The 25,848-nt window shown below is 45.4% G+C and overlaps 2 protein-coding genes across 10 annotated transcripts in view; both read right to left on the bottom strand.

Moving 5' to 3' along the window:
- LOC146286824 (MAP/microtubule affinity-regulating kinase 3-like) overlaps positions 1–12,893 on the bottom strand; it is a 41,510-nt gene extending 28,617 nt beyond the window's left edge. For 5 of the 9 annotated variants that reach the window (XM_084700454.1, XM_084700453.1, XM_084700452.1 and 2 more), the window contains exons 1-4: positions 12,470–12,893; positions 12,194–12,304; positions 7,978–8,169; positions 7,183–7,236 (exon numbers count right to left, since the gene is read on the bottom strand). In XM_084700454.1, coding sequence (XP_084556580.1) covers positions 7,183–7,236; positions 7,978–8,169; positions 12,194–12,244 — 297 coding nt within the window. In that variant the 5' untranslated portion in view covers positions 12,245–12,304; positions 12,470–12,893. Of the gene's footprint in view, positions 1–7,182; positions 7,237–7,977; positions 8,170–11,273; positions 11,385–12,193; positions 12,305–12,469 lie in introns of those variants that run through there. The other 4 variants (XM_084700447.1, XM_084700451.1, XM_084700450.1 and 1 more) reach the window with 2 other exon arrangements.
- A 3,225-nt stretch (positions 12,894–16,118) lies between these two features.
- eif5 (eukaryotic translation initiation factor 5) lies at positions 16,119–25,226 on the bottom strand. Its single transcript, XM_084700219.1, has 12 exons — positions 25,098–25,226; positions 24,620–24,853; positions 23,557–23,836; positions 23,107–23,188; positions 22,688–22,860; positions 20,573–20,684; positions 19,240–19,358; positions 18,914–19,075; positions 18,594–18,755; positions 18,111–18,275; positions 16,997–17,137; positions 16,119–16,578 (listed from the first exon to the last, which is right to left on the bottom strand). The coding sequence occupies exons 3-12, from the start codon at positions 23,626–23,628 to the stop codon at positions 16,480–16,482; spliced, it is 1,287 nt and encodes a 428-aa protein (XP_084556345.1). The 5' UTR covers positions 23,629–23,836; positions 24,620–24,853; positions 25,098–25,226; the 3' UTR covers positions 16,119–16,479.
- Positions 25,227–25,848: the final 622 nt, after the last annotated feature.

Consider the following 25,848-nt stretch of genomic DNA (forward strand, 5'->3'; position numbering starts at 1 on the left):
GCCATGGAAATTGATGATAAACAAAAGGCCCGGTTGCGATGGCTGACACATCGTCTCACAAACACTGACCGGGGAGGAAGGAAGCAGGCTGGCCCGGCTGAGGGTGTGTGTGTGTGTGTGTGTGTGTGTGTGTGAGAGAGAGAGAGAAAGAGAGAGTGAGCGAGTTAGAGAGTCTCATTTCTAGGTGGTGAGGCTGCCTCGTCTGCGTCGTCTTCCTCCGCGGGTCAACGAGGGACAGGCTACTGGAGATTAAACTTCAACGTGTCCGGCCCCCCTCTCTCCCTCCCCTGAGCCTCCACTGCTACCGGCCCCGATACCCACTCTCTCTAACACATGACATGAACCAGACAATACCTTCAAGGTCAAACCCCACTGAGAGAATTAGGGGCAGAAAAGAGATACTTGTCGACAGCCCTGGCGAGACTACTAAAAATACATTTAATGATGGCGCGCCAGTCACGGCGCTGACTAATGAAATGTGCTCCCAAGCCGAGTGCTGCGGAGAGGTTTTGGGTCAGGTAAACACAAGGCAAAGGTGACTGGTGTTCGTGGTTGCGAGTCAGGGTTTTGTTGAAATTAAAAAGGTGTCGCGTTAAATGAATAAAAAAAAGAGAGAAAATGGAAGAGAGGAGGAAAATGTGTGAAGAAGAATTGTAGGGCAAAAACAACCTTTTGCTCGTGGAGAAAGAATAACAGGAAAGGAAATGTTCCAGTCACATCTGATGGCAGAGTGCCTCTGGAGTGCCAGAGAGAGAGAGCGAGAGAGAGAGAGCGAGAGAGAGAGAGAGAGCGAGAGAGAGAGAGAGAGAGAGAGCGAGAGAGCGAGAGAGCGAGAGAGCGAGAGAGCGAGAGAGAGAGCGAGAGAGAGAGCGAGAGAGAGAGCGAGAGAGCGAGCGAGAGAGAGAGCGAGAGAGAGCGAGAGCGAGAGAGAGAGAGAGAGAAAGAGAGAGAGTGAGAGCGAGAGCGCGAGAGAGAGAGCGAGAGAGCGAGCGAGAGAGAGAGAGAGAGAGTGGAGAATGGGAGAGAAAGCATGGGAGTGTATAAGGCGAGAGGGAAAGAGCGTGAGAGCGTAGGAGAGAGAGAGAGAGAGAGAGAGAGAGAGAGAGAGAGAGAGAGAGAGAGAGAGAGAGAGAGAGAGAGAGAGAGAGAGAGAGAGAGAGAGAGAGAGAGAGAGAGAGAGAGAGAGAGAGAGAGAGAGAGAGAGAGAGAGAGAGAGAGAGAGAGAGAGAGAGAGAGAGAGAGAGAGAGAGAGAGAGAGAGAGAGCGAGCGAGAGAGAGAGCGAGAGAGAGCGAGAGCGAGAGAGAGAGAGAGAGAAAGAGAGAGAGTGAGAGCGAGAGCGCGAGAGAGAGAGCGAGAGAGCGAGCGAGAGAGAGAGAGAGAGAGTGGAGAATGGGAGAGAAAGCATGGGAGTGTATAAGGCGAGAGGGAAAGAGCGTGAGAGCGTGAGAGAGAGAGAGAGAGAGAGAGAGAGAGAGAGAGAGAGAGAGAGAGAGAGAGAGAGAGAGAGAGAGAGAGAGAGAGAGAGAGAGAGAGAGAGAGAGAGAGAGAGAGAGAGAGAGAGAGAGAGAGAGAGAGAGAGAGAGAGAGAGAGAGAGAGAGAGAGAGAGAGAGAGAGAGAGAGAGAGAGAGAGAGAGAGAGAGAGAGAGAGAGAGAGAGAGAGAGAGAGAGAGAGAGAGAGAGAGAGAGAGTGAGCGAGTCGGTCTGGCCAAGAGCAGCCACTCACAAGCCTGGTTTTCCTCCGCGGAGCCTGACAATACCCTTGCTGATGTTACAATTCAGACCTGGTCCACAGTCTCACAAACCCCTCACAAGCTAGGCCTCCTCACAATGTCAACATAACTAGGTTGCATGGGAAATGCTATCGCCCGAGCCGGTCTATCAACGTAATGAAACGGCCTCACTCCACTCTGAGGTCGACAACGAGACCTTGATGTCCCCTTCCCCAGCTCAACCACTGTTGTTCAAGACGTGAGCTTACCATCAAAAAGGTTCCATCAGGACTTGGCAGAGAAGCGGAGAACACTTAGCGTTGATCTATCCATTCTTTAGAACTTGACTTTGTTTATTTATACTCAGCAAAAAGGGTTGCATCTATCCAATGTATTCATTTAAACCATTCACACTGAGGACATGGATACGCAGGTAGAATGGTGAGCCTACACAAAAGGACTGAAAGGTCCTGGTGCTATAGTTATGCCCACAACCTCCCTTCCAGTGTGCTCCAGTGACATTTGCCAGCTGGTAACAGCCTTGCTGTTGCAGCCCACACGGTGAGGAAGACAGCCTGGTGACTCAGTCTTGGAAGACATCGGCGGAGTGGAACACCAGAGAACAAAGTAACCGAGGATATAGGAACAATGGCACGACTTTCAGATTGCCCTTTGATGACTGGATTTACCGGGTGATACAGAGTTAGATTTGAAAATGAGTTTGACATTTCTTTTCATCCCCCATACCCCCCCCCCCCAAAAAAAAAAAATGAAGCAAGAGGATGCATGGCCTAGCTCCACACAAAGCAAGCTCGCAAAATAACTTCTGCCTTTGAAGTGACCCCACCTCTTTAAAAAAAAAAGGAAAAAAAAGGGAAAAAGGAGCTAAACTCAGCAGCCAGACAGGCCTCTCAGACATTATGAGAACTCGCTGGTTGGTTCCAGACACAATAGCTGCACAGATGAGTAAACAAATGGGACGCAATCTCTCTCGCTCTCTCGCTCTCTCTCTCTCGTTCTTCCTCCCTCTCATCAGTCTCCTCTGCTGCTGTTGCTGGGGTGATGTACACGACTATGAGGTCACTGACAAGGGGGGGGGGGGACTGGCCTACATAGCTGAGGGACGACAGACAACGGACTACGCCCCGATCTTCCTGTGTGCGTTCCAGAGGATCCATCAATTATGAAGGCGGTCCTCCCTGCCTCAGAACAGTTGCGTGTTCACCTGTTTGTTGAGTTATGCCTTCACATGACACTCCTGTGGGGGGGGGGGGGGGGGGGAGGGGGGGGGTTGGAGTACTAATCATTCTGAAAAAGGGGGTATTAATCAATCAAAACCTGTTCAAGCATGCACCAGGAAGGATACTGTTCCACATTTCCCCTGAAATGATGCGTCTAGTCCTACACTCCTTATAGACTTTTGGATTGATATTTTAGATACTAAGAATCGCAGAAAAGGTCAACATAAGACATTTCAGTTTCAATGGTTAATTAAACAAACTTGTGTCGGTGAATGGGTGGATGAGGTTACTGAACACTAGGGTGCTGAGAGACATACCACCTGGCAATATAACACATGTTGACGTTTTCTATAGTCATGTCCTCCCTAACCCCTACACACACACACACACACGCACACACACGTAAGCCGACCAACAAGACCCTCAGGGAGCAGCGAACAGATGACGTTACAGGCCTTTTAGCCGCTTCCAGACTGTGGGCCTTTTGATTTATGTGTCTCCTTTAGACTCTGGGTCTTCACTTCTATCAACCATCCTCGGTATCTGACCTCAGCACCGCAGCGTAGAAGGAGTTCAGAGTAGCACTTTATCGATCGCCAGGGGAAGATTGCTGTGTTACAGTAAGCAGAGGTAACAACAAAATACAAAACTCTGTTCAGATAAATAAATAAATATCATTCTTAAAATGGAGAGATGGACCTTCCAGGCATTGCCCTCCTCCCACACCCTCCGATTATATAAAGGGAAGTCATGCCGAAGCAAATGAAAATAGCTACGACAGAGTCTACGAGCAAATTGACGAGCTAGGTTGAGAGGTGGGTGGTGAGGCGGGAAAAAAAAAGCTCTTATCAGTACAAAGGTGGCCATTGTCTGAATGAGGTCCAGGGATGTGTGGGTGGGCAGAGTATTTTAATCCCTCGACTACCGTGCTCAAAAAAAAAATGTTGTCTGTCCGTGAATCGCAGGCTCTGCCCTGAGCAGCAATGACCTCGGACGAGCATTGTTTTGCCCGGACTTCAGTGCATAATCCTCGTTCAATCCAGAGCTGTTACCAGGCGGTTATTTTTAATCCACACTTCTAAAGTCAAAAGCTTTTTGCCTAATGCAGACAATGTTCAATGACGAGTTGTCTGGTCATGAATTAAGCTCGGCGCAGGAGATGCCACTGAGTTTTTTTTCGATGAAGAGGTTTTTTGCCTCCAAAACATCCCCTCGCAATTCAAATCCGCTCGTATGCACAAGAGGACACAAGGCAGATCTGTCTGGAAAGGTCCGGCAGCTCTAAACTGAAGAGGTGCTACAAATAACTCGAGCACGTCCGCTTCGCCGATTCATCGACGGCAGGATGGGGAGATCCTGAACCGTCCTGAGGACAGCGAGGTCACTGACGGACGGACAGCCCCCGCCCCCCCCGCCCCCCCCCCGCCATGTCCCCACCTGCCTCCCATCCAGCACACTGAGCGGTGAGGCGGCGGACCCACTGGGACGCCCACCAGAGGTTCACTTACGCAACCCAGGCAGTGCCCGTGGCAGCATCCAGCTTATGCAACCGGAACACTTGGTCTTGCTTTTCTTTTTTTTGCCTTGACAGATGGGATCTTAAAACTACCTTAAGTGCTACACTTGCTTACCTTGTAGGACAAGGGGATTTTGCATTTGCCATTGGACGAAATATTGAGTTGAAAAAAGCACCCTGAGCTATTTCAGGCAAATGTCGCGCATGGATTCCGGCACTGGACAGCAGCCAACTCAAATCCATGAGTGCGTGTCCATGTCTTGTTCCAAAAAGCGGACAACCGTTTAAGAACCTTGCGTAGGAAAGTGAATTGCCAATGTGCACGTTGTTAGTGACCGTAAGCGTAAAAGTCCAGGCAAGGCAGTCGGTGCAAATGCAACAGACAGTCGTGGATGATGATAATGAAAAGTACGTATGCAAGATTATTTGAAGGACATGCATCGACTGACTGACAGCAGGGGAGGAAAAAGTCACTGTGACTTCATCTGCATGGGAATGCAATAAATTACGCCCCAATTAGCAAAGTAGCGCAACGTGCCTAAATCATTTAACCCAGAGCATCAAGCTGTGGCGGCTGCAAGGTTTAGCCATCGTTTACAACATAATGCTAGTTTTTTTAGTTGATTTATTTTTGTTTATTTCGTTTTACAAAACCATCTGCAAGTCTGACACGTTCATGCCATCACGAGAGCGAGCGAAAGCCTCACTCACACTGTGCGTGTATCCAACAGATGTTCTGTCTGTACAAAAGTCCATCCCCATCATGTTCCCACAACCCAAGTTACAATACAGAAAGTGGACATGACGAGAGACCAGTGATCCTCAGAGGAGAAAGAACCAGACAGTTGGAAGTTACATGGAGTCAAAGTCCCCTTCTGAGGGCTTCCAGTAAGCAGCCATTACAACCCGGGACAGCCCATAACAGTTTCCCGGCAGAAGTAAACTGATGCATTATGGATACGTCTCCAGTGAGGTTCCAGTACTTATTGGAAGGGACTGAAATGCCATGCTGTAAGTGTGGTCCCTTTGGCTACCTACTGGGGATAGTCCGATTCCTGCCAGCAGTGTGCCGGCACAGCCCACACCTGGCTACTGTTTCAGAAAGCTTTAGTGTCATCTAAGAGTCCAGGACCACTTTAGAACTCTAAAAGGTCCATTCGTTTAGATTTGGTAGTCTACCAAGAAAGCACTGGGGTTCCAGGCAAAAGGTGCCAAGCTTCAGGAGGGAAAGTGAGAGAAGTAGGAGAAAGAGAGAAAGAAGATTTGTTCTGTCCCGCATTGACGCTTTGCCTTGCTCGACCTCTCTCTTCTATCCCACTCCGCCCCTCCGCACGTCCTGTGCCCACAGTCCGAGCCACGGGGGATGTCGATTGGCCGTCGAATGGAAAACAAACTGAATCGATGGCCTGGAAAAACAAGCGCTGGCTAATTATAGGGGTTGGCGCTGGTGATGGAGAGTGTGTGTGTGTGTGTGTTTGGCTGGAAGGGGAGGGTCGAGTGAGGGGGACATCAGTCTTTCACCAACCCCAATGTGACAGCGTGATCTATATAGCTGGAAGGAAGGGGAGGACAGTCAGTGACAGAGGCAGACAGACAAGCTCCGTAACAGCTACCCCTCGCCCCTCGCCCTCAAAGCGCTACCCTCAGCATCAGCCAAAGGGCCAGAGGGACAGGCGTTTGCCCTGGAGCTCTTCCTTCCTCATTGTTGTAAATGAGAATGTAATCAACCTGTTTTGTTCAAAGGCAGTGTCTGCGTCCAGCCTTGAGCTTAAAGTGGAAAATGGTAACTGCAATAAGCTCCTGGCGTTATCGCAATGTCATAACGGTGTGAAAAGAGCAACACCCAAAATGTACTTCATAAACCCATACATCCTCTTAACACAAATGAAAAAGCGTGTGATCCTTCACCATGCATTTAAAAACTCTGACGACGGTACAAACAAAATCTTTTTCTTAACAGAGAAAGAAGTGGACCTCAGTAAAGGGTTAGGTCAGCCCCCCCCCCACTACCCCTTTTCCCTTGGAAAAAAAGCTTTTCTTTCCATGCTTATAGTGCCAATTGCATGTTATTGTACGAGCAGGCCTTTCTGATTTCTCCTCTGGGGGCTATTATTAGTAACCTCTGAGAAAGACCACAGAGGGCTCCTCCAACCAGCTCCCACTCTGCTTCCCGCCAAGCAGACAGGCTCTGCCGACGCCGTAACGGGGGCTTTGCCTCAGCCCTACAAAGCCATACGTGAAGATACACATGCATTCTTTAACATTTTATCACTTTCTGTGGTGAGGGCTGGTAGTGTGTGTGTGTGTGTGTGTGTGTGTGTGTGTGTGTGTGTGTGTGTGTGTCACAGTATCAATTCATCATGGGTGTTCACCTCAATATATAAAAACTTCTACAACGGTAAGAACGGCAAAGCTACTTCGGAGAAATCATTTACCCTGTGCACAAAAGCTAAATTACAATAAAGAAGGCATGGCGTCCCTAAAAAAATCCTCAGATTGAGCAACACTTGCAGGAGCTACAGTCACAGTACATGAGGCAAAAGGTCATTTCACATGACATTTCATGCTCAAACTTGGGAACACACAAACAAGTCTTCAAAGGAAATTTGCATATTGTTTCCCAAAGTTCAGATATAATTGCAGCCAGCCCCTCCCAAAAGATGAAAAACTGCATTGAAGCCCAAAAAAGCATGTGTAATCATTTCGATATTTACCTTTTGAAGACTAGTGGGGTTCAACTGGGTCTTATCGATGATTTTTATGGCAACCTGTCACAGGAGGAAACGGAAGGAAATTGTTAATTTCAAGCACTCAAACAAGATTTAGAAACTTGAATGGTCACTCTGCTAAACAATCTGGCTTTTTGAGATTTCCAGGGTGCAGTTTGAGAGAGTGTAAAGAATGTGGCTTTAAGGAACACTGTTGTGGGCCTCTTAAAACAATTTAGCTTCAGTTGGGCCCCAAGTTTGGTTGCCTCAGTCAGTGTCATTTATTTCACATCTAGAGAACTTATTCTAACTTTATTCTAAATCTTAAAAACAAGAAATAATTACTTCTCAAATAGAGGTCTTAAGTGTTGTAGTCTAGCCTGGCTGCCAGCCCAACTTCACCCCGCCAACAAAAAAAACAGGATCTGGGCGGACCAATGAAATTGCCAGGGCGGGTTTTATACGATGATGGACAGATGATCAACAGTAACGTAATCAACAACGTCACGAAAGAGCCCTTGGGTTGAATTTGTTTTCAACAAACAACATATTACGTTTCTCTGATTGGTTGTAGGTTTATCCAATTGAGCGAAGAGGCATTTGTTTTACGAGTTTGGTTGAAACACGCCCCATAGTCACAGCCCAACGGAGAGTTTTCAGACTCATATTTTGACTAGAATTATGAGTATGACAACGTCAGGCTAGTTGTAGTCTATATCACTCGAATTATCATCAAATACAATTATGTACCAAATTAACAGCAACAAACAAATCTCATGTACAATGGTCCCAGTGACTCACCTCTCGGCCTGTGAGGATATGGCGTGCCAGCTTTACCTTGGCGAAGTTGCCCTTGCCGATAGTCTTGAGCAGCCTGTAGTTACCAATGTGGGGCTGCTCGTCGGCGCACGACGCGATGGAGTTCCGACAGCGGGCGCCAGGACGGCCTGGCCGTGCGCTGACCTCATTACGGCCATCGGTGTGCGAGGTGTGCTGTGGAGAATTAACTCAGTGTCAGGGGATGTACGTTTCAGAAACCTTCTGTGTTTCTGGAAAATTCTCCAGAGAACTGGATTGTGTGTGTACGACCCCGGAAATGGGTGCGTTTGGTTCAAGTTCAAAATGAGAGGCAAACAACTTCAGTTCCACAGTGCAACTTGAATAAGATGAGGAAAATGTGTCCTGTTCCTATTCCAGCTATGTCAGATCAGATCAAACTTTGTCATTACACAAGTACAGGTACAAGGCATCGAAATGCAGTTTAGGTCTACCCAAAAGTGCCATAGCAGCAAGTGCAGGATATACAGTGTAGTCCAATAAAGTATGGACAGAAGCTATCGGAAAAAAGGTAAAAGCGCAGTGGAAAGTGATTGCATATTACATTACATGTAATGTAATATGTAGGGTAAATTATTGTAGTTACCAGGGCAAGTCGACATTGTACTGCACACCACACCACATGTAGATATGCAATTACTACCACGCAAGTATTACACCTAAGTATTCCTTTTTCAGTGGAAGCATATTGTTTTAAGAAGGTATTAAGTTTACTAGTTGGACAACAACAAGTTGTAAACAACTTGTCCAAAGTTTGGTAATTAACTTCCTCTTCCAGGAAAGAACAAAGAGAACTGTCTCCAAAGCCAAAATACCAAATGTTCCTGGCCTAAAGGGCATTGATCAACTGTGCAGCTATCGACAACTGCAAAAAACCTTACAGGAATCAATAAGGGCTGATGTTTTGAAGGGAAATTACTGTTGGCAAACTCCTAATGGTGAGTAGAGGACGCAAACGGTGGAAAAAACTAAAGTGAACCACATACTTTAGGGTGAAACAATGCTTGTGAAGAGCAAAATGTCCTGCTAATGTCTCATGGTCAGGTTGACCCAGGTAAAGTGGGTCATACATGTAGAGGTGGCACTCAATATCTGGGCAAATACAGTCGTGGTAGAGTGGGAGATTGAGTCAGCATTGGAAATGTATCTGCACAAAAGCATGCAGATCTTTACCACCTTGTCTGTGAAAAACCTTCAAACGGTGCAATAATTCATCTGGAACAGTTGCTCTCCTTTTAGAACACAGTCAGCCCTTGAACAAGCTCAAAATAGCTGGAGAGGAGCGCCTGTCTACTTGACGACTATGCTTGACTAAAACAACTCGAGACCTCTTTTGAGGTGGCCAAAATAGATCTGGATGAACGTGATGTTTGTATGAATTAATGAAACTCAACTGGATCCTTTTTTCACCTCATTAGGCTGTAAATCAGTCGTGGAATCGAGTGACAGACTGACTTGTCTACAGAATATTCTGTGGTTTCCAGTTACTGATTGACATGAGCGAATGGGGAAAAATGAATTAATCTCTTCTTTTAAAACGTAGCAAATTATGACTGGGGTTAAACACGTATGACAATAGTTTTAGTTTATCATTTCATAGTGTTGTGATGACAGGCTAGTAATTGCTGTGAGTAATTATAGCAGCAGACAAAATGTATGAAATGTAGAAAACATGACTCTGATCTCTAGTTTGGTAGAATAATGTTAGCAGAGGTCTGTAGGCAACACTATGTTGTTGCCAGAAGTAGAAAGTTAAAGCTTATGAAAACAATGCTGTATCCATTAGCATTGATATTCTACACAGCATGCCAGGCTGATATGAAAAACATACTCAACATCAGCCTGGGGTGGTGACACAGGTCCAGCCAGTTAAATGGGTCATCTCTCAAACCAGGATGTCTGATGGACCTTCAGAACCAATGCACTGCCCTGATTTTACTCTTGGCCCAGCAACCCTTGTTTATAACACTTTTGCTTGGGACATCACAATGCTGTGATAACACCAACTTATTTGTTTGCTCTTGCAGCCGGATTTCAACCTTTCTCCCGCAGCATTCTCCAAGAGACACGGTGCAGACCTCTTTGTAATGTAAAACAAGACTATCACAAGTGTAGCCTTTTGTTACACCTGCCTTAAATGTGTTTCTTACTCTTTCCCTCAGATGCTTATATGCTCATTTGAGGCAAAGCCACTTTGCCCATCCTACAGTGAACCCACTTCTGACAAGCGGTGATGAGCGAGCATGGGCATGCCATAAGCTCCAACTGACAGGAAACCCAATTTCCCTATAACCTTTACAAAGGTTGCCAGTGCAAGCCAAATATGAACATTTCAGCCAACTGTGAAATATCTGCCCAAACCATACAAATGGGGCATGTGTGCTTACTGACTAAGCTGAATCATGGTTTTAAGGACCAAGTAGTTTATCACAGGTATTGTGAGAAGGATATTCTCTGTTCATTAAGGTGTTAATCCAATTAACATGTTTGAGTCCCATCTGTCCTTGCATGCATCTTACCCAGCTGGACCAGCAAGCCAGTTAAAAGGCTTACACTGCAGAGGGGGGCACACAATGTTTGTCTGCTACTTAACTATAGGACCAAAACAGGCTATACCCATTCTGCCTCAGGGGTTTCGAAGACATCCAGTGGCATTTAGTCGGATTGAAAAAGACACAGTGAAAGGTCCCGTATAATTATGAGTTGCGTATATGCAAGAAGTCTCGTCTTAGACACAACACCGGTATTTCAACCTAAACCTGAATGTGTCACAAGCATACAGATTTATGGGTAAGGGCAGGTTCCCAACACACACAGTCCTCATTAGCTAGGACTGTAAGTTTTCATTCAAATCGAGGAAACAAATCAAATGTATCACTCATTACAGGAGAACTGAATATCTATGCAAACTATCAACCTTGTAGTAAAATGTTTATCACAGCTCATACAAATATGTCCTAACAAATGTGTAATTTATTGTAACCACAACTATTACAGAAGCCGACCAACAGATTATTTTTCATTAAAAACTATAAAGAACTGTAGCCTAATTGTGTAGTTGTTACATACACAATAATACGTCACTAAACATTTACAACATAAAAACGACATGTTCGAAGTATGTCCTGGAACTTTCTCAAGACACAAATTGAGCAACAACGTCTACATTTCCTTATTTTCCCATTATGGCAATTGTCTGGAGTAACTAGTTCCCAATATTCATTCAAAAATGGGTCACCTCGAAGAAAAGGCATACTTACTATGGTGATACGATGTCTTTTGACGGAGTGGGAGACCTTCATCCTAGCATTGGCGATCTGAATGGCATTGAAACAGAGTGCTTGTCCCGTTTTGTGCTGGTGGCAGTTCATTGATCCGACTGATATTCAGAGAAGCGTGAAAACCTTTTGGGCACCTGTCTCAACTACTAGGGGGTGTGCGCTAATGGCTTGTTCTGATTAAATGGTGGCATGTGATTGCCCTATCAGAGGCTGGAACCCTGAATACCGACACAGCCTGGAGGTGGGCTTACGATAAATCGAGTCCCTATCAGATTCAGACCATACAAAGGGAAGTTATTTAGACGACCAATAGTTATTAGATTACCCTTTCTGTCGTACACAAACACGTATGAATTAATGCCGACTGGATATAACCTAGGCTTCTCAAACAGTAGTCATCGTGCATCGCATTAGTTCTCATATTGCAGTTCAGTGCTGACTCTGACCACGCATGTACTGCAAAACATTATTGTTTAGGAAACTGCCGTATGTGTGTGGGGTCTAAAACAAGTCGCGGTTTTCCGAAAGTTGGAGAGCCCTGTTGCATTTCAGTGGGTTGATTTGCAGAATTGATTGCAGCCACAGTTTTAGAACTGTGAACCGATTACATCAGACACATGTATATATACACATGTGTCTGATGTATAGGTTATGCTGCCTGAGATTTGTCAATCAGTCTGAAATCGATAGGCTACGCGTTCTGCGTCACAGGACAGGCTCAGCCACAAGCGTACACATTGGCATGTGGATGACTTCAAGTTAGTCACTTTAGAACTCTTTGTGCCGCACGATCATTTGTTACTTTGTAATGCAACGACCACACAAATCTGTGCAACTCCTAGCATAAAAGTTGGTTGTTGGAATGAGAAATTATTGTATTACAATAAGAGCATACTTACATTTTCAGTGTCGCGCTCATTGACAGTAGGTAGTGGCGTTCTGGTTGACATTTTAATGTGTTGATCCCCGAAGTGGTTCTGCGCTGTTATATATTTTAGACTTTGTTCCACCTTAGTCCAATATATAAAGAAAAGCAGGTTCAGGACTGCTTTTGAAAAACATGAACTTGTGAATCCACCGACGTGAAGTTCCAACTAAATTAAACGCTGGAAGAGTTGAAGCCTCTACTAACTAATTAAGCAAATTAACAATCTGCATTGCTGTAGACAACTCACCAGACACCGGCAGTGGGACAGAATGCGAAAAAGAGACCTTCCCCCTCAAATTTGACCATGAACAAACCATAACACTTGAGTGAAAAGTGTCCGAATCCCGTTTCGGTCAAAAAATGGTCTGTTGAAATGGTAAAAGAACTGTACCAATACTTCATAGGCCCTCAACAACTGCTCAGAACGTTCAGACAAGGAAAGAGGGGAGGGGAGGGGGAGTTCAAGTAAAACCGGTCTCAGAATTTGCTGCCAGTTTTTTTGACGTTTGAGTTTCTGTTGATTTCCAGATTCCGATGCCCACAACCTCGCTTCCAGGTGGTGTTGGTTCCTTAAAACCCCAAGTTCCGTTAAAGTCCCCACATCTCAAAAGTCTGGGTGGTTTGCTTGATTGCTAGATCCAAGATGGCGGCTTACTAGGTAGAGTGCCAAGCCAAACCCAATGCGTTCAGAGGAAGTGAGGAAAGAGACGGCTTTAAAGCTTATTGGCGCTTCAACCGGAGCCGTGCTGTTTGTTGTTGCTAGGGTGATTATTGGAGAGAAAAATGTACCTGATATACAGTGCATGGCATATTGTACATAAAAGCTTCTCCTCTCCTTTGGTGCAAAATAAATAATTACAGTAATTAATCTAAGAGCATGGAATTTGGAATTTACTATTACTGTCTGTTCTATCACCCCTCCAATTGTATTTGGTCGTAAATACCTCTAAAACATACCAAAACTTTTTTTCTCTTCACATTCCACCTTATTTCTCTCTAACATACACAATACACAACGCTACATGCGGAATGATGAATGATTACTGGAGTCCTCTTGTCACACTGTCTGACACAGCTCTCAAATGCCCTAATTCTTCTAGAAACACAGACAGACACAGATACACACAGGCAGCGTCCTGTCTTGTGTTTCTCACATGAGATGGAGGATGAGCCGCACCTCTAACAGTTCACTTCCTGTGTGGCCCACACACACGATCAAAGACTCTATTCACCCAAAGAGAAAGATGGAGAGGCAAAGAAAGTGAAGGACAGAGAAAGAAAAATAGATGCAGGGGAGTCAGAGAAGGAAAAGGAAGAGAGAGAAGGGAGTGAAAAAGAAATATAGGGAGAGGAGGTTAGAGTTATGAGAAGACAAGTGAGAAAAAGATCTATGGATAGAAAGAAGTATCAAATATGGAGATACTTATATTTTCATGTTATAGAAATATAAATATGTATTCCCCATTTCAGGTAAGACAGTTAGTGTCAAATGGTAAAATCCAGAATAGAGAAATTACACAAAAGGCAATGAAGTAAGGATACTTCAAAAAATGACTGGCTGAAGAAAATAAATATGCAGTGAGACTGATCGATAAGGACGTTCCTGTTTTTGCGCGATTTTAGTTTGTGATTGACCAAACGTCTCCCCCACTTGATGGTCTTAGGGGTAAATACATGATGTTTCACTCTGGCTGTAACCAAAAGAGGAGAGAGCAAAGAGGAGTCTGGGAGTTCACTCACATGTCACACTGACCTCACTTCATTAACACAAAGGTGTCTTTGTACGGGTCCGGTGTGATCATCACACACCCATGCACACACACACACACACACACACACACACACACACACACACGGGCATGGGTTTATGCAATCACGCAGTCTTCTACTGTACACACATGACAATGGATTGTTTTCTGCTAATGCAAACACATTGGAGCCCAGTCACAAGCAAACAAACACAGACACACACTAACACTGCATGAAGTGCTCGGACACATACACACACACACACACACACACACACACAGACACACACAGATGGCTCCTTCCCTCAAAGTGCACATAAACACTCCAAACAAACAACCCATCAAGTCCTCAGCCTAAAACACTTACCACTTGTGAGCACTTGGAGTTGCGTCCTTGCAAATCAATCACATTCTGATCTCTCTGGTCAGGTGAGGTGTCTCTTTATGACTATCTGCTTGTAAAACACAAACCTAAAGTGTTAGTATTATGTCATATCATATTGGAGAGTGGTATAGAGTTGTTTCACTCCCTTTGAAGTCAACATGGAAAGATGTGTAATGCTTATTGTTGAAAAGGGTGCCGTAAGGGCGTTCAGAACTATGGTTATTATACTTCCCGTAATTTAGACGACATATGGGATGCAGGGAATGCAGCACATGAAATGCTTTTATGTGAGGGATTGGTCTAATTACTGATATAAACAGTACCCAGTATTTTATGATTGCCAAGTGTACCGTGATTAGTAAAAAGCACAAACAATAAGCACACTGTTTCACAGACCAAATACATTACCTTCACCTATCATCCATTCCACTGCATGTTTGACACTGTGATGTACAGCATGACGATCACAGTGCATACCAGTAGATAAATGGAACCGAATTTCCATGAGAAATAAATATAAAACCGTTTCTATTCTATACATTGACTCATTGTTTTATTTGCTCAATGGTTTTGTTTGGTAGACTGTGGAAGGTTGGATTATAACTCCCTCTAGAGGTTATGTTGGCAAACTGTTGAAATTGTAATCCACTAATGCAGCCTTTCTCAACCCTGGTCATTACCAGGCTTCTGCTGAGCTTGATAAGCCATTAGAATCGGGTGTGTTGGAGCAGGGAAACATCTAGAACAGAGGACTTCAACCCTGGTCCTCAAGGACCCCCTGTCCTGCACGTTTTAGATGTTTCCCTGCTCCAACACACCTGATTCAAATGAATGGGTCGTTATCTAGTTAGGCAGACGCCTGTTAACGACCATTCATTTGAATCAGGTGTATTGGAGCAGGGAAACATCTAAACAAGCAGGACAGGGGGTCCCTGAGGACCAGGGTTAAAGACCTCTGATCTAGAACATGCAGGACAGTGGAGTTGAGCACGCAGTGGTTCTCAATCCTGGTCCTCGGGACCACCTTCCCTGCATGTTTTAGACATTTCCCTGCTCCAACACACCTGATTCAAATGAATGGGTCGTTATCAGGCCCATTTATTTGAATCAGGTGTGTTGGAACAGGGAAACGTCTAAAACATGCAGGGCAGGGGCTCCCGAGGACCAGGATTGAGAACCACTGCACTAACGGATATTGTTATGTCCCACAACATATACGTAGAAAACAAGGACGCCATCTAGTGGGTACATTTGCATCCTGCAAACGGTCCTCGTCATTTGCACCTTTGTGAATACAAATTTATTAACACAGATGACATAGGCTACAGTAACAACCTCAACACCCCTTCAACGATCGACAAACCAGTTTGATAAACATGGAATGTGAATCTCCTATTATGGGCATTAGAACTAGTATTACTGCCCTTATTCAATATACAGTTCTAAAGTACTGGACACTGTCCAGTACAGATGACAAATTAATGACAATGTAAGTGGTGATTTTATATACTTTAAAATAATGGAACAATGTCAAAAAGTTAGCCAGCATTGAACTGCATGGCTCAATGTTCCCAATCACTCCTCCTCTTAGTTGAGGAAATATCATCTATCTTTTATATGTAGACCCTGAACATAAATCTTCCCAGTTTAAAGAAACACAAAGTCAAGTGAAATGCTTTCCATTCACAGCTCATCCATTTAACACCCCCAAAAGCTCAAACCCTGGAGCTCCCATCCTCCTCCACAAACACCAACACACACACTTCAGTGGCAAACATTCTTTAATTGATTGGATAGAAGAAAAAGTACAAGAGGAAAAATACAATGCGTGTGCATTTATAGCTCTGTCTACCTAAAAAGACTCTCCAACAATTGTACAGAATACAACAGCAATTTCTCACCACTCTAAACAGCAGGCTAGATATACTGATGCAAAGTTAACAATGCACCTCGGAGCCGGAAGGTTAGCCAAATAGCAAAAGCAGCATTGGAAAGGAGTTGAGGGTCAAGACTGACCCAAGGCATGCTGATATTTTGTTGTTGGTCAGGGGTCATCAATAGAGAACTTGGGGAATAGGGAAGAACAGGGTTTGGGGATTTAGGCGGAAAACAAGGTCGGTTTTCTTAGATGGCATCGATGTCAATGTCGTCCTCTTCCTTGTCGGGGGTGGGCCTTTTCACCGTCTCCACTTTCAGCTCGCGGGCGGTCGGGGAATATACCACCTGGAAAGAAAGTGGTGTGTGTTGGGGGGGGGGGGTGTTAAGAAAGAGTAAAGTAGGAAATCCTTCCATTACTTATGTCCCAGGAACAGAAAGTACACTTTGCATATCTGTAAAGTCATTTATATTTTGTCAGCTACTGAATGTTACCTTTGTTTTCCCACTAACATCATTTTGTACCAGAAGACTATGGTATAGCTAAAATGCAATTTGTCTAATCCCAATGTTAATGCCAACTTGACTGTGTGACTGACTGAGGGTCCAGGTGTGTCTCAGGGCCCAGGTGTGTCTCAGGGCCCAGGTGTGTGTCAGGGCCCAGGTGTGTGTCAGGGCCCAGGTGTGTGTCAGGGCCCAGGTGTGTGTCAGGGCCCAGGTGTGTGTCAGGGCCCAGGTGTGTGTCAGGGCCCAGGTGTGTGTTTACCTCCACATTGTCTTCGTCCTCCTCCTCATCCTCCCCGCTCCCCTCGCTCTCCTCCTCTGCCTCCCTCAGCCACTTCACAAAGGGAGCTGCCTTGGCGTGGATCTCTTTGGCCAGCTCCTTGGACACGTACTTCTTGGAAACCTGGCAGGACGCCAAAATGGACATTTCAGTGCATCTTCTTATTCTTCACACCAGAGCCATATAAAAGAGAGTTGCGACACGTCCATTGTTATCAAAGAATGCAGAAGTAAAGCGCGTCACATGCAACCTATAGTTCCAAACATTGTATTTTCCAACGTTCAACCCCATTCATTTTCAGTGTTTCCGAAGCAAGTTAGCTGGTAAATTGATGATTGATTACTGCATGTTTTCATATTAATGGACCTCTTATCAATTGTTATTAGTAATATTTTATATAGCCAGCTTTAGTTAAAAGTTTATTGTAAGATATAGCTTGTTGATTCTAAATGCAGTTAGAGCTAGACTGTAGGCCTATGTCTAGTATCTAACGTAAGCAACACTTTTAATGTAGCTAACTAGAGAGCACTTGTATCATAACCAGAAGTCTGTTGGTTTATAGTCTGTCAAATAAGTTCTAGTTATCATTTAATCCCGGTGAATTCTGCATCAAAAAGATCGAGGAGATCCTTTAAGAGAGAAAGTGATTCCCCATTGATCTGTCGCATCAGAATTTTGATTTGGATCAGGAGTCTTGACATTTGAGAATGCGTCGCCCGCAGATTTCTTTAACCAAGCCCGTTTCATTCGTCATTTGCCTGAGAAAGCGACTTCCGTTAGCCAGCCTATTAGAAAACCATTCAAACAGGTTGACCGCTGTGGGGTTTTTGGGACTACAGCGAGAAGGGAAATTCAAATGCCCACTACTCTACCCATGCGCAAACAAGAAGTTTTGACATGGTGTAGCTGTAGCATAATAGACAGAGACAGCTACAGTGCTGTAACAGCTGTGTACTGGAATAAACATACACACCACAAGATAATCGGGTTGATTTGGGGCCGATTTCCCCCTTCCGACAATCCTAGGTAACGTCCCTATTATCTACAGATTATTTGATCAGATTCCCTAATCACTAAACGGAGCAGTAAGATTCACCTTGTCGGCCCAAGCCAGGATGACGTCTTCCTCCAGCAGGTCGGCGTCGTACAGGTCCTTGAGGACCAGGGGCACGCGGCCCAGCAGCTGGGCCTGGTACAGCTTCACCAGACACTCAAAACCCCCCAGCAGGTACTTCTGGGCCTTCTTGTTGTTGTGGCAAAACTACATGACCCAGAGAAAAGAGGGGGGAGATATTCCAGTCACTAGCATGTTAAGATATCTTGTTTTGTTTTTTTTGCTCTTATCTGAACAAGTTTGAACAACATTGTATCAATAAACCCCCAAACTGTTAGTTACTTAAAAAAATAATAATAATAATTATTGCTTGGCTTCCTATGCTGTAACTAGCTTCCTTTTGAACAATAAAGAGGCTGATTGGCCAAAATTATACTTATTTACAGCAACCTTTTTTCAACTTTTTTCAAATCCTTCGAAGCAAACTTCTGCTCCATCCCCGGCACCGCGCGTGCGGCAGCTTACCCGCAGGAAGTGGCGCTTGTACTTCTTGATCTGGTCGCGGATGTTCTCGTCAAAGAGCAGCTCGCTGAGGATGAGCGGCGCCATGGCCTTCACGTCCAGGCGCTCTGCCTCCGCCAGGATCTCCTTGTCCGAGGTGTCGACGGTGCCCTCCTCCTTCCTTTGCTGTGACGGACGGACGGACGGAGAGAGAGAGAGAACGGTTAGGTAGGCGCGCTGACATGTGACTTGTGGTCATTGCGATTCGCCGGCAGGACAGAGGCGAGAGAACGCCGAGCGTTACGGCAGAGCGGCGCGTGAGGGGCGGCGGTGGGGGAGGGCACCTTGACGAAGCTGTAGAACAGGTTGACCCTCTCCTCCAGGGGCTTCTCCAAGTCCTCGCTGAGGGTCAGGTTCTTGGCGTGCTCGCTAATCTCCTCCATGCGCCGCCGCTGCGCCTCCTCGGTCGTCTCCTCCGCCCAGTCTTCGTCCTCGTCATCCCGGTCCTAGAGGGGGGGGAAGGGGGGGAGGAGAAGCTCTTTGAATTTCCCTTCCTCGGTGGCCAACGATGACCAGTGTCTGAGAGACGCTGAAGTAGTAAGTGAAGCCTAACGGGAGGGCCAAGAGGGCCACCAAGAGGTTGCCTGGTCTGTGTGTGTGTGAGACGTACCACAGCATCGGGGGCGTCTATGTCGTTGTGGTTCCCGGCTTCGCTCCCACTGGAGCCATTCTCCTTGTCCTTCTTCCTGTTCTTCTTCTCTTTCTCCTTCTTGGCAGACCCGCTGTCCTCTGCCGAGTCAGAGAGGAGGGACAAAAAAATAAAATAAATAAATATCAGTTTGCACTTTCGGACCCTCGACCTCTACCTAATGCCAACGACTGTGCTGCGTGTCTGGCGATGCGATCGGTAGGCCCGGACAAGATGCAACATTTACATTTGAATCCTTTGGCAAATGTTTGTATGAAGCAAAACCAGCGTGCCGCCCTATAAAAACATCAGCGTGCGAAGAAAACGAAAACGGCGACCAGGTTTCCACTGCTTGTGTCAGTATCAAGGGGCTCTGGTTCCACACCGGGCGGCCATCCAAGACGCCTTCACTTTGTCTCATCCGCTCAAACTACTGAATCAATCCCGCTCTGTTTGCTCTGCGCGGGCAGCTGGGCTAGCGACTCCCGACAACTTGAGCAAGTTCTCCCCTCGGCTCCCTTAATCTAGAATCTTCCATTTTGACATTTCGAAGTGTACACACACACACGCACACGTCAGCTACAACCCCTGAATGGAGGGTAAATTAAGTTGACGTAGCTTCACTTCTGAGCTGCTGTTGAAGAACAGATGGCCCTGCAGATGTTCTCCTCTAAAGGAGTCACAGGATGCTTTTGTAAGGTGCGAAACACTGAAGGTGCATTGCTCATTCCTCAGTGTGACTGGTAAATAGTACGGGGTCTACAAACCTCTACTGTGACCCCCAGGTCAGGCAGGCAGGTTCAAACCAAATGCATTCCAGTCACATATTGACCTTTGGCTCGACGGCACCTCATTGATTGTTAATATTCATATTCATTCAGAGTCAAAGTTCGATAAAAACCAGGCCCTGCAAAACATTTATGTCGTTTGGAAAGGTCTGAGCTGTCCAACACTCCAAGGGCACATTGGGTTTGAGATAGACTGGCAGAGGCAAAGCCCCTGTCATCCTCACAAAAGGAGGCCTCTCTCTCTTTAAGTTAAAACATTTATAAAATATAGCTGCAAGCAGCAATGTGGTGGCCAAGCAGGTCAGATGACCCAGAAGAAAAAGCCAAATCCTCCCTACATTTTTCTTCTTCATAAACTAGGCTATGCACAATGTCCATGATTCTCAGGAGACCAATTTCAATTTCACATGGTTTTCAGACATTATTAGCTTGTGAGTGGTGGAGGCATGTATGACTGGTGGAGGTGTGTAGGTGTGGTGTGGTGTGTGTGTGTGAGGGAGACTGGTGTGGAGGTGTGCGCGCCCCACCTGGAGGGTTCCTGAGGATGAAGGTGCAGAGCTTGTGCCGAGTGTCAAGCATGCCCCGGTATCCACAGGCCTTGCAGGAGTTCCCGATGGTTTGTTTCCTGGGGTTGATGTGCTAGAAAATCAATCCAAACAAGACAGTTTCAGTCGATAACAATGCAACTGGAAGGATCTTGGAAAAAAACTTCTCCCTATTTTGTCCCTTTAAAGTATCATCAAGGGGTGCTTTTAACAATAATGAAGTTGCAGGATCCGACTTATTGACCAATAAAACTGTACTTTCGATCAAGTGAGATAGCAAAGTATGATAAAACGCAAGTCCTCGTAGCATTGAATAATGTAAAATAGCAGGTGCTGCAGAGGCCTTGCAGAGAGATCTATGAATAATACAAGACTGTTCCCTGTCTCGGAATAGAACTCATTTATCAGGACATCTCAAGCACATGACCATTATCGCCAGATCCATGGAGGGTCCAGGAGAGGTACGCAGAGAACACATTTTTGTTACTTGCTTGTCACAAGGGGCAGTCTGAGATACAGTGTGGAAAAATCTAGAAGACACACCCTTTGTACATGTTTATGTAGCAGATATATCGCATACGTCATCCGGGTGATGCGTAGCCATTTTCCAAAAAGCTGGCCGTACACAAAACAAGCTAGAATGGTCTGTAGAAGTTACCAAAATATAGGCATTTTGGTAACTACCTATATGTCATGGCAATGAAGTCAAATCTCTGAGCATAGATGAAACCTCTCCCATGAACTGATGTTTGGTTAGCTGTATGTTACCCCTCCTTTCCCAATAATAATAAAACAATTTAAAGGTTGAAAATAAGGAGGGTGGGAACCAGAATGCACTCGTGTTGACCCAGCACCCCCATGTTCTGCAAGTGTGTGTGACAGAGACACACATCTGACCAATAGGTGTCAGGAGACGAGGAACAACATCCTCACTGCCGCAGCGTCGGGGATATCACGACGAGGCGTCACGTGACTCGCCTCGCGGCGGGCGGGCCTTCTCTCTGCAGTGCAGAAACCCGACACGGCCGCCACGGTGACCGAGAGCGCCCGTCGTCCTCAACCGAAGAATACACTGCTAGCCCCCCATGAAGACGATGTCCGATGGACAACAAAGGGGGTTTTGTATCTTGTAATGAGACGCCATCTACCCACCTGACACAAAAGGTATTTTGTGACAGGCAAGTGTCAGGGGAAACAGTCGGTCCGGATATGGAAACCGTCAACAGACACCCGCACACGGCACCATAAAACGTTAATGTGTATTGCTCGTGAGTTATAGGGGTCCGCATGACAAACGGCGTCATTCGCTAGCAGGCGCTTTCTCTTTGTATTGTTCCTCCCCCACTTCCAAGAAAAATGACCACTTAATCCCAAATCTTTTTCGCCTCACAGCTACATGAGTTACATAACAGATGCAAGTTTGTTTTTGCCCTCAGGGCAGCTTCACGCCCCTTCAGTGGGCTCAGCTCAGCACCAGCTCAAGCGCTGTGGAATGAGTCGCAGTCGCACATTCCATTCATGTTCGCATCATCCGTCGTGGGCCCCGTCCTATTATATGCTGGTGGCGCTATCAACTCGTGATGCAGGGCTAGCCAGGATATAGCGCAGCAACAATAACAGTGTCCTCCTGAGCTGTATGCCGACAGTGCTGACCTTATTGGAAACTTGCTCAGTCAGCATAGATACGACAAAAACAGAGGTGGGGGGGGGGGGGGGGCACAGAGTTCAGTTCCAACCCTGCTAACTGTACAGACACAAAAGCAGTTCCAGGCATAGGGACGGCAGCAAACAAGGTCATTTGGATGAACAACAAAGTCAATAAACCAAAGGGAAAGGGCTTCGACATGTGACAGATTACCTGCTAAACAGTGGAATCTGTTTTCAAAAGGAAAGACTGTTCTGTTTTGGAAATAAACGCATGTTGGGCAGAGCCAAACTCTACATAGGAGTGGGAACAAATGAATAGTGCTTCTTTGTAGTCCATTAAAGCCCATTTTATTGTACTGGGCAAAAATGACCCCACGGCCTGTGATTATATTTCTTCAGAACGAACTTCAAATGAAAACATGACGTAGCAAAAGCTTCCTAAATATTTACCAGGTCTGTTTCAGGATTATCACACTCGGGGCACAGCACAAACTTCCGGATGAATCCATCCAGCATGTCCTGCAGTTTGTTTGCCTCATGAGAGCCATTGACAATGTAGCGGTCGTTCTTGGCATCAAACTGGGTCTGGGCACCCAACTCACAACCAAAAAATTTGGTGGGATCTGGGGGATAGAGCGGAGGCTTGTTTGAAAGAATAACAGTCACAGAATGACACCTAACACTGGTCAGGGCTCATCTTTAAAGACCAAATCAACACCTAAAACATTTTTTATAAACATGTTAAGTGCTCAAGGAACTATTTTGTATGTTATCTGTCAATTATTGAAAGATGCCAAGTCCACAGGCTCACAATCAATGTTGACAGAAGGGGCACGTTTGAGGGGGTTGAGGAACACCTTTCTACTTACAGGTGGGAGGCCTGTTTAGGGCCTTGGCCACATCCGTCATGTTCACTATGACAGTCTTAATTCCATTCCCCTTGCCTTCCACCTGGAAGATGAGGTCAAAAACAAAGTGAGAAGGAAATCGTGGCAGCCGCAAATACTAATATATATATATATATATATATATATTAAAAAAATAACCATGTCAAAATTATGCCATGGCAAATCCTAAATCCTGTCAGTGTCAAACTTATTTATTATACACAAATGCCTGGGTCACGAGCTTAAGGCTTCCATTTGAACTGAAGTCTAGGTCTAATCACATACGTTATATGACGAAGGGTTAGATTCGCCAACTGCTATTCCAAACTTTGACTGAGTGTTCAATGGTTTCCGTGGGGACATCTAGTTCCACTGTGTTTCTACTGGAGGCGCCGGGCAACACAGTAACTCCTCTCCTGCTAGGAGACTCACCTTTGCGATCAGACGGGGCATCTTGTAGCGGTAGAACTGGTCCGACACGCTACGATTGACGTTGACAGACATGTTGGCACACTGTGGACTCTATCAGTACGACAGGAAGATTTTGGATTGACAATTTTTGGTATCCTCTGTCTGGCCAAGAGGGGATGACATAAACAACTGCAAGAGGAGTCGGGCTCGGACATGAAAAAGGTCTTGCCACTGAGGCTGCAAGCTCCGTGCTTGTAGGCTAAGTTTCCCCCACACAGGTTCCAACAGCTGCGCAACAGCTCTAGAAGGAGAGGGAGAGAAGGATCAATGCGTAGGGAATTATTTGGGGGGGAAAAACGGACTGACACACATCAAATGAAGCTGACATATGATAAGACCAGGGTGCAGGTTATGGGGGCTTGGGGAGTCTGACCCCCCTGATCAAGACTTGGGCACCCAAAATAGGTAAACACAACAGGTGGTGGGTGGGGAGGGGGGGGGGGTCGATACACGCCTTGGAGAAGAAGTTGACCCCCACCCACCCCAATTGTCATTGTATAATTCGAACTCTGGATAAGACAAATCAAAATCTGAGCTAAATGGAGGCTTCCCACCATTGCACTTCATTCCAAATAAACTGTGGTCAAAAGATGCGATAGAGTTGCTTGGTGGGATTATGCATTTAAAACGGGTGATGAACTTGATCTGATTTCAATCAAACAATTCAAAGAGTGATCAAACAGTCAATAGATTACTGATTAACTGACAGTTTAAGAATACGTCTGTACTGAATTCAAGACAGAGAACCCTTTAAAATAGCAAAGTACATACCATAACGTCAACTTTCATTTTAACTTTATATCAACAGTAACCCATCGCACATATTATCAGGTGGCAGGGGGTTTAAGAAGCATGCCAGGCCCCGATTAAGCAGTGTGCTGCATAGTGCGTCATACAGTGGATACGTGCGTTCAGGGAGGAAGACGCCATCTTAAAACACAATTATTCGTTTTATAAAAAGCTTGGGGTAAAATTAAATAATACCAAACACACAACAAATACTATACATTTAAGGTTAAAGTACCTGTCCCATCCGTCGCTCCTGTCGTCCGGGTACTCACCGTTTTCGTAAAACAAAGACATAAACACACCGCTGGTCGCCCAGAGACGCAGTGAAGTGTTGGTGGGTGACTAGTAGGTTGCAGTTATATAGAAGCAGAGCGGCACTGCAACGGTGCCGAAAGAGTAGAATCCGACCTTGCGGTGGGGAGAACTAGAACCCACAGAGAAAACTCGAGACGCCCAAAAAATGGGGAATCTAGAACAAAACACAATGAGGGAATCAACTATCGGTAAAATAAATCATTAATAAAACAGGTGAACTGGTGTGCTGCTAGCCAATCGCTACAAGCATATGGAACTGCGTAGCTAGCAATCCAAGTTAAATATTTTTCAAATAAAGCTTTCTCATCACTTTTGATTGGTAGTGAAACATCTGTTGAACTAATAATGATAAAATGTCTATTATGGTACTCCAGCTCTTGAAACTTACTCTGACTCACCTCCAGTACGTTCTCAGAGAGTGCTTGCAAAGCCACAAAATGTATGTGTCAACGGGCTGTCAATCTGCAACAGTTCCGACACTAATTCTCCGCCTACTGTTCTCCGTCACTCTCATACTCACTTTTAACTGGGTTTAAGTCATGCCAATCATCACCGTTGGATCTCGCGATAAAAGAACTTCGCTATGAATGACTCATTTATTTTTCTAGAAAAGGTATGAATGGAACAGTGCTCCACTGGTTGTGAACGTAGAACAAGAGATTTCGTATCCTTTCATAAAGGCCTTGGTCAACTACTTCACTTATTCCAGATCATACTGTACCTGTGCCATTCAGTACTCAATTTATTTCTCAACGTAGAAAATCAGGACGTATTTGGTTTAACTAGGGTTAATTATCTGACTGTCTTTCGTAATCATATTGTTGATAGATTATATAAAACAATTATTTAAACAGGTAAACGTATCCAATGCATTGGCTGTAGTTTCTATGGAACTATCCTAGTGGCTTCTAAATGAGTATGGACTAAACCCTAACCCTATACTGTCAAAAAGGTAAACAAATAATGTTGAATAAACAACTAAATGCTTATGTAGTGTTGGAAAGAGGCATCGAAAGGCCGGGTGCACCCGAATATGTTCTTTGAGATCCTAATAGGTCACACCTTCTGCACACCTGCCTTAATAACATGGGCACACACACACACAACACTGACATGGTCAGACACACAGGGAAAGAGGAGGAGAACAAC

This window comes from Hypomesus nipponensis, chromosome 6, assembly GCF_054491055.1.
Source record: "Hypomesus nipponensis isolate SF chromosome 6, ASM5449105v1, whole genome shotgun sequence".
NCBI classification, from domain to species: domain Eukaryota; kingdom Metazoa; phylum Chordata; class Actinopteri; order Osmeriformes; family Osmeridae; genus Hypomesus; species Hypomesus nipponensis.

Excerpts from the sequence above, each read along its gene's own strand:
- eif5 (XM_084700219.1), bottom strand. The coding sequence starts at position 23,628 with ATGTCTGTCAACGTCAATCGTAGCGTGTCGGACCAGTTCTACCGCTAC. Across the intron at positions 23,189-23,556 it reads TGCCCCGTCTGATCGCAAAG|GTGGAAGGCAAGGGGAATGG; the intron begins GTGAGTCTCCTA and ends CTCATCTTCCAG. Across the intron at positions 22,861-23,106 it reads CCTAAACAGGCCTCCCACCT|ATCCCACCAAATTTTTTGGT; the intron begins GTAAGTAGAAAG and ends TCTATCCCCCAG.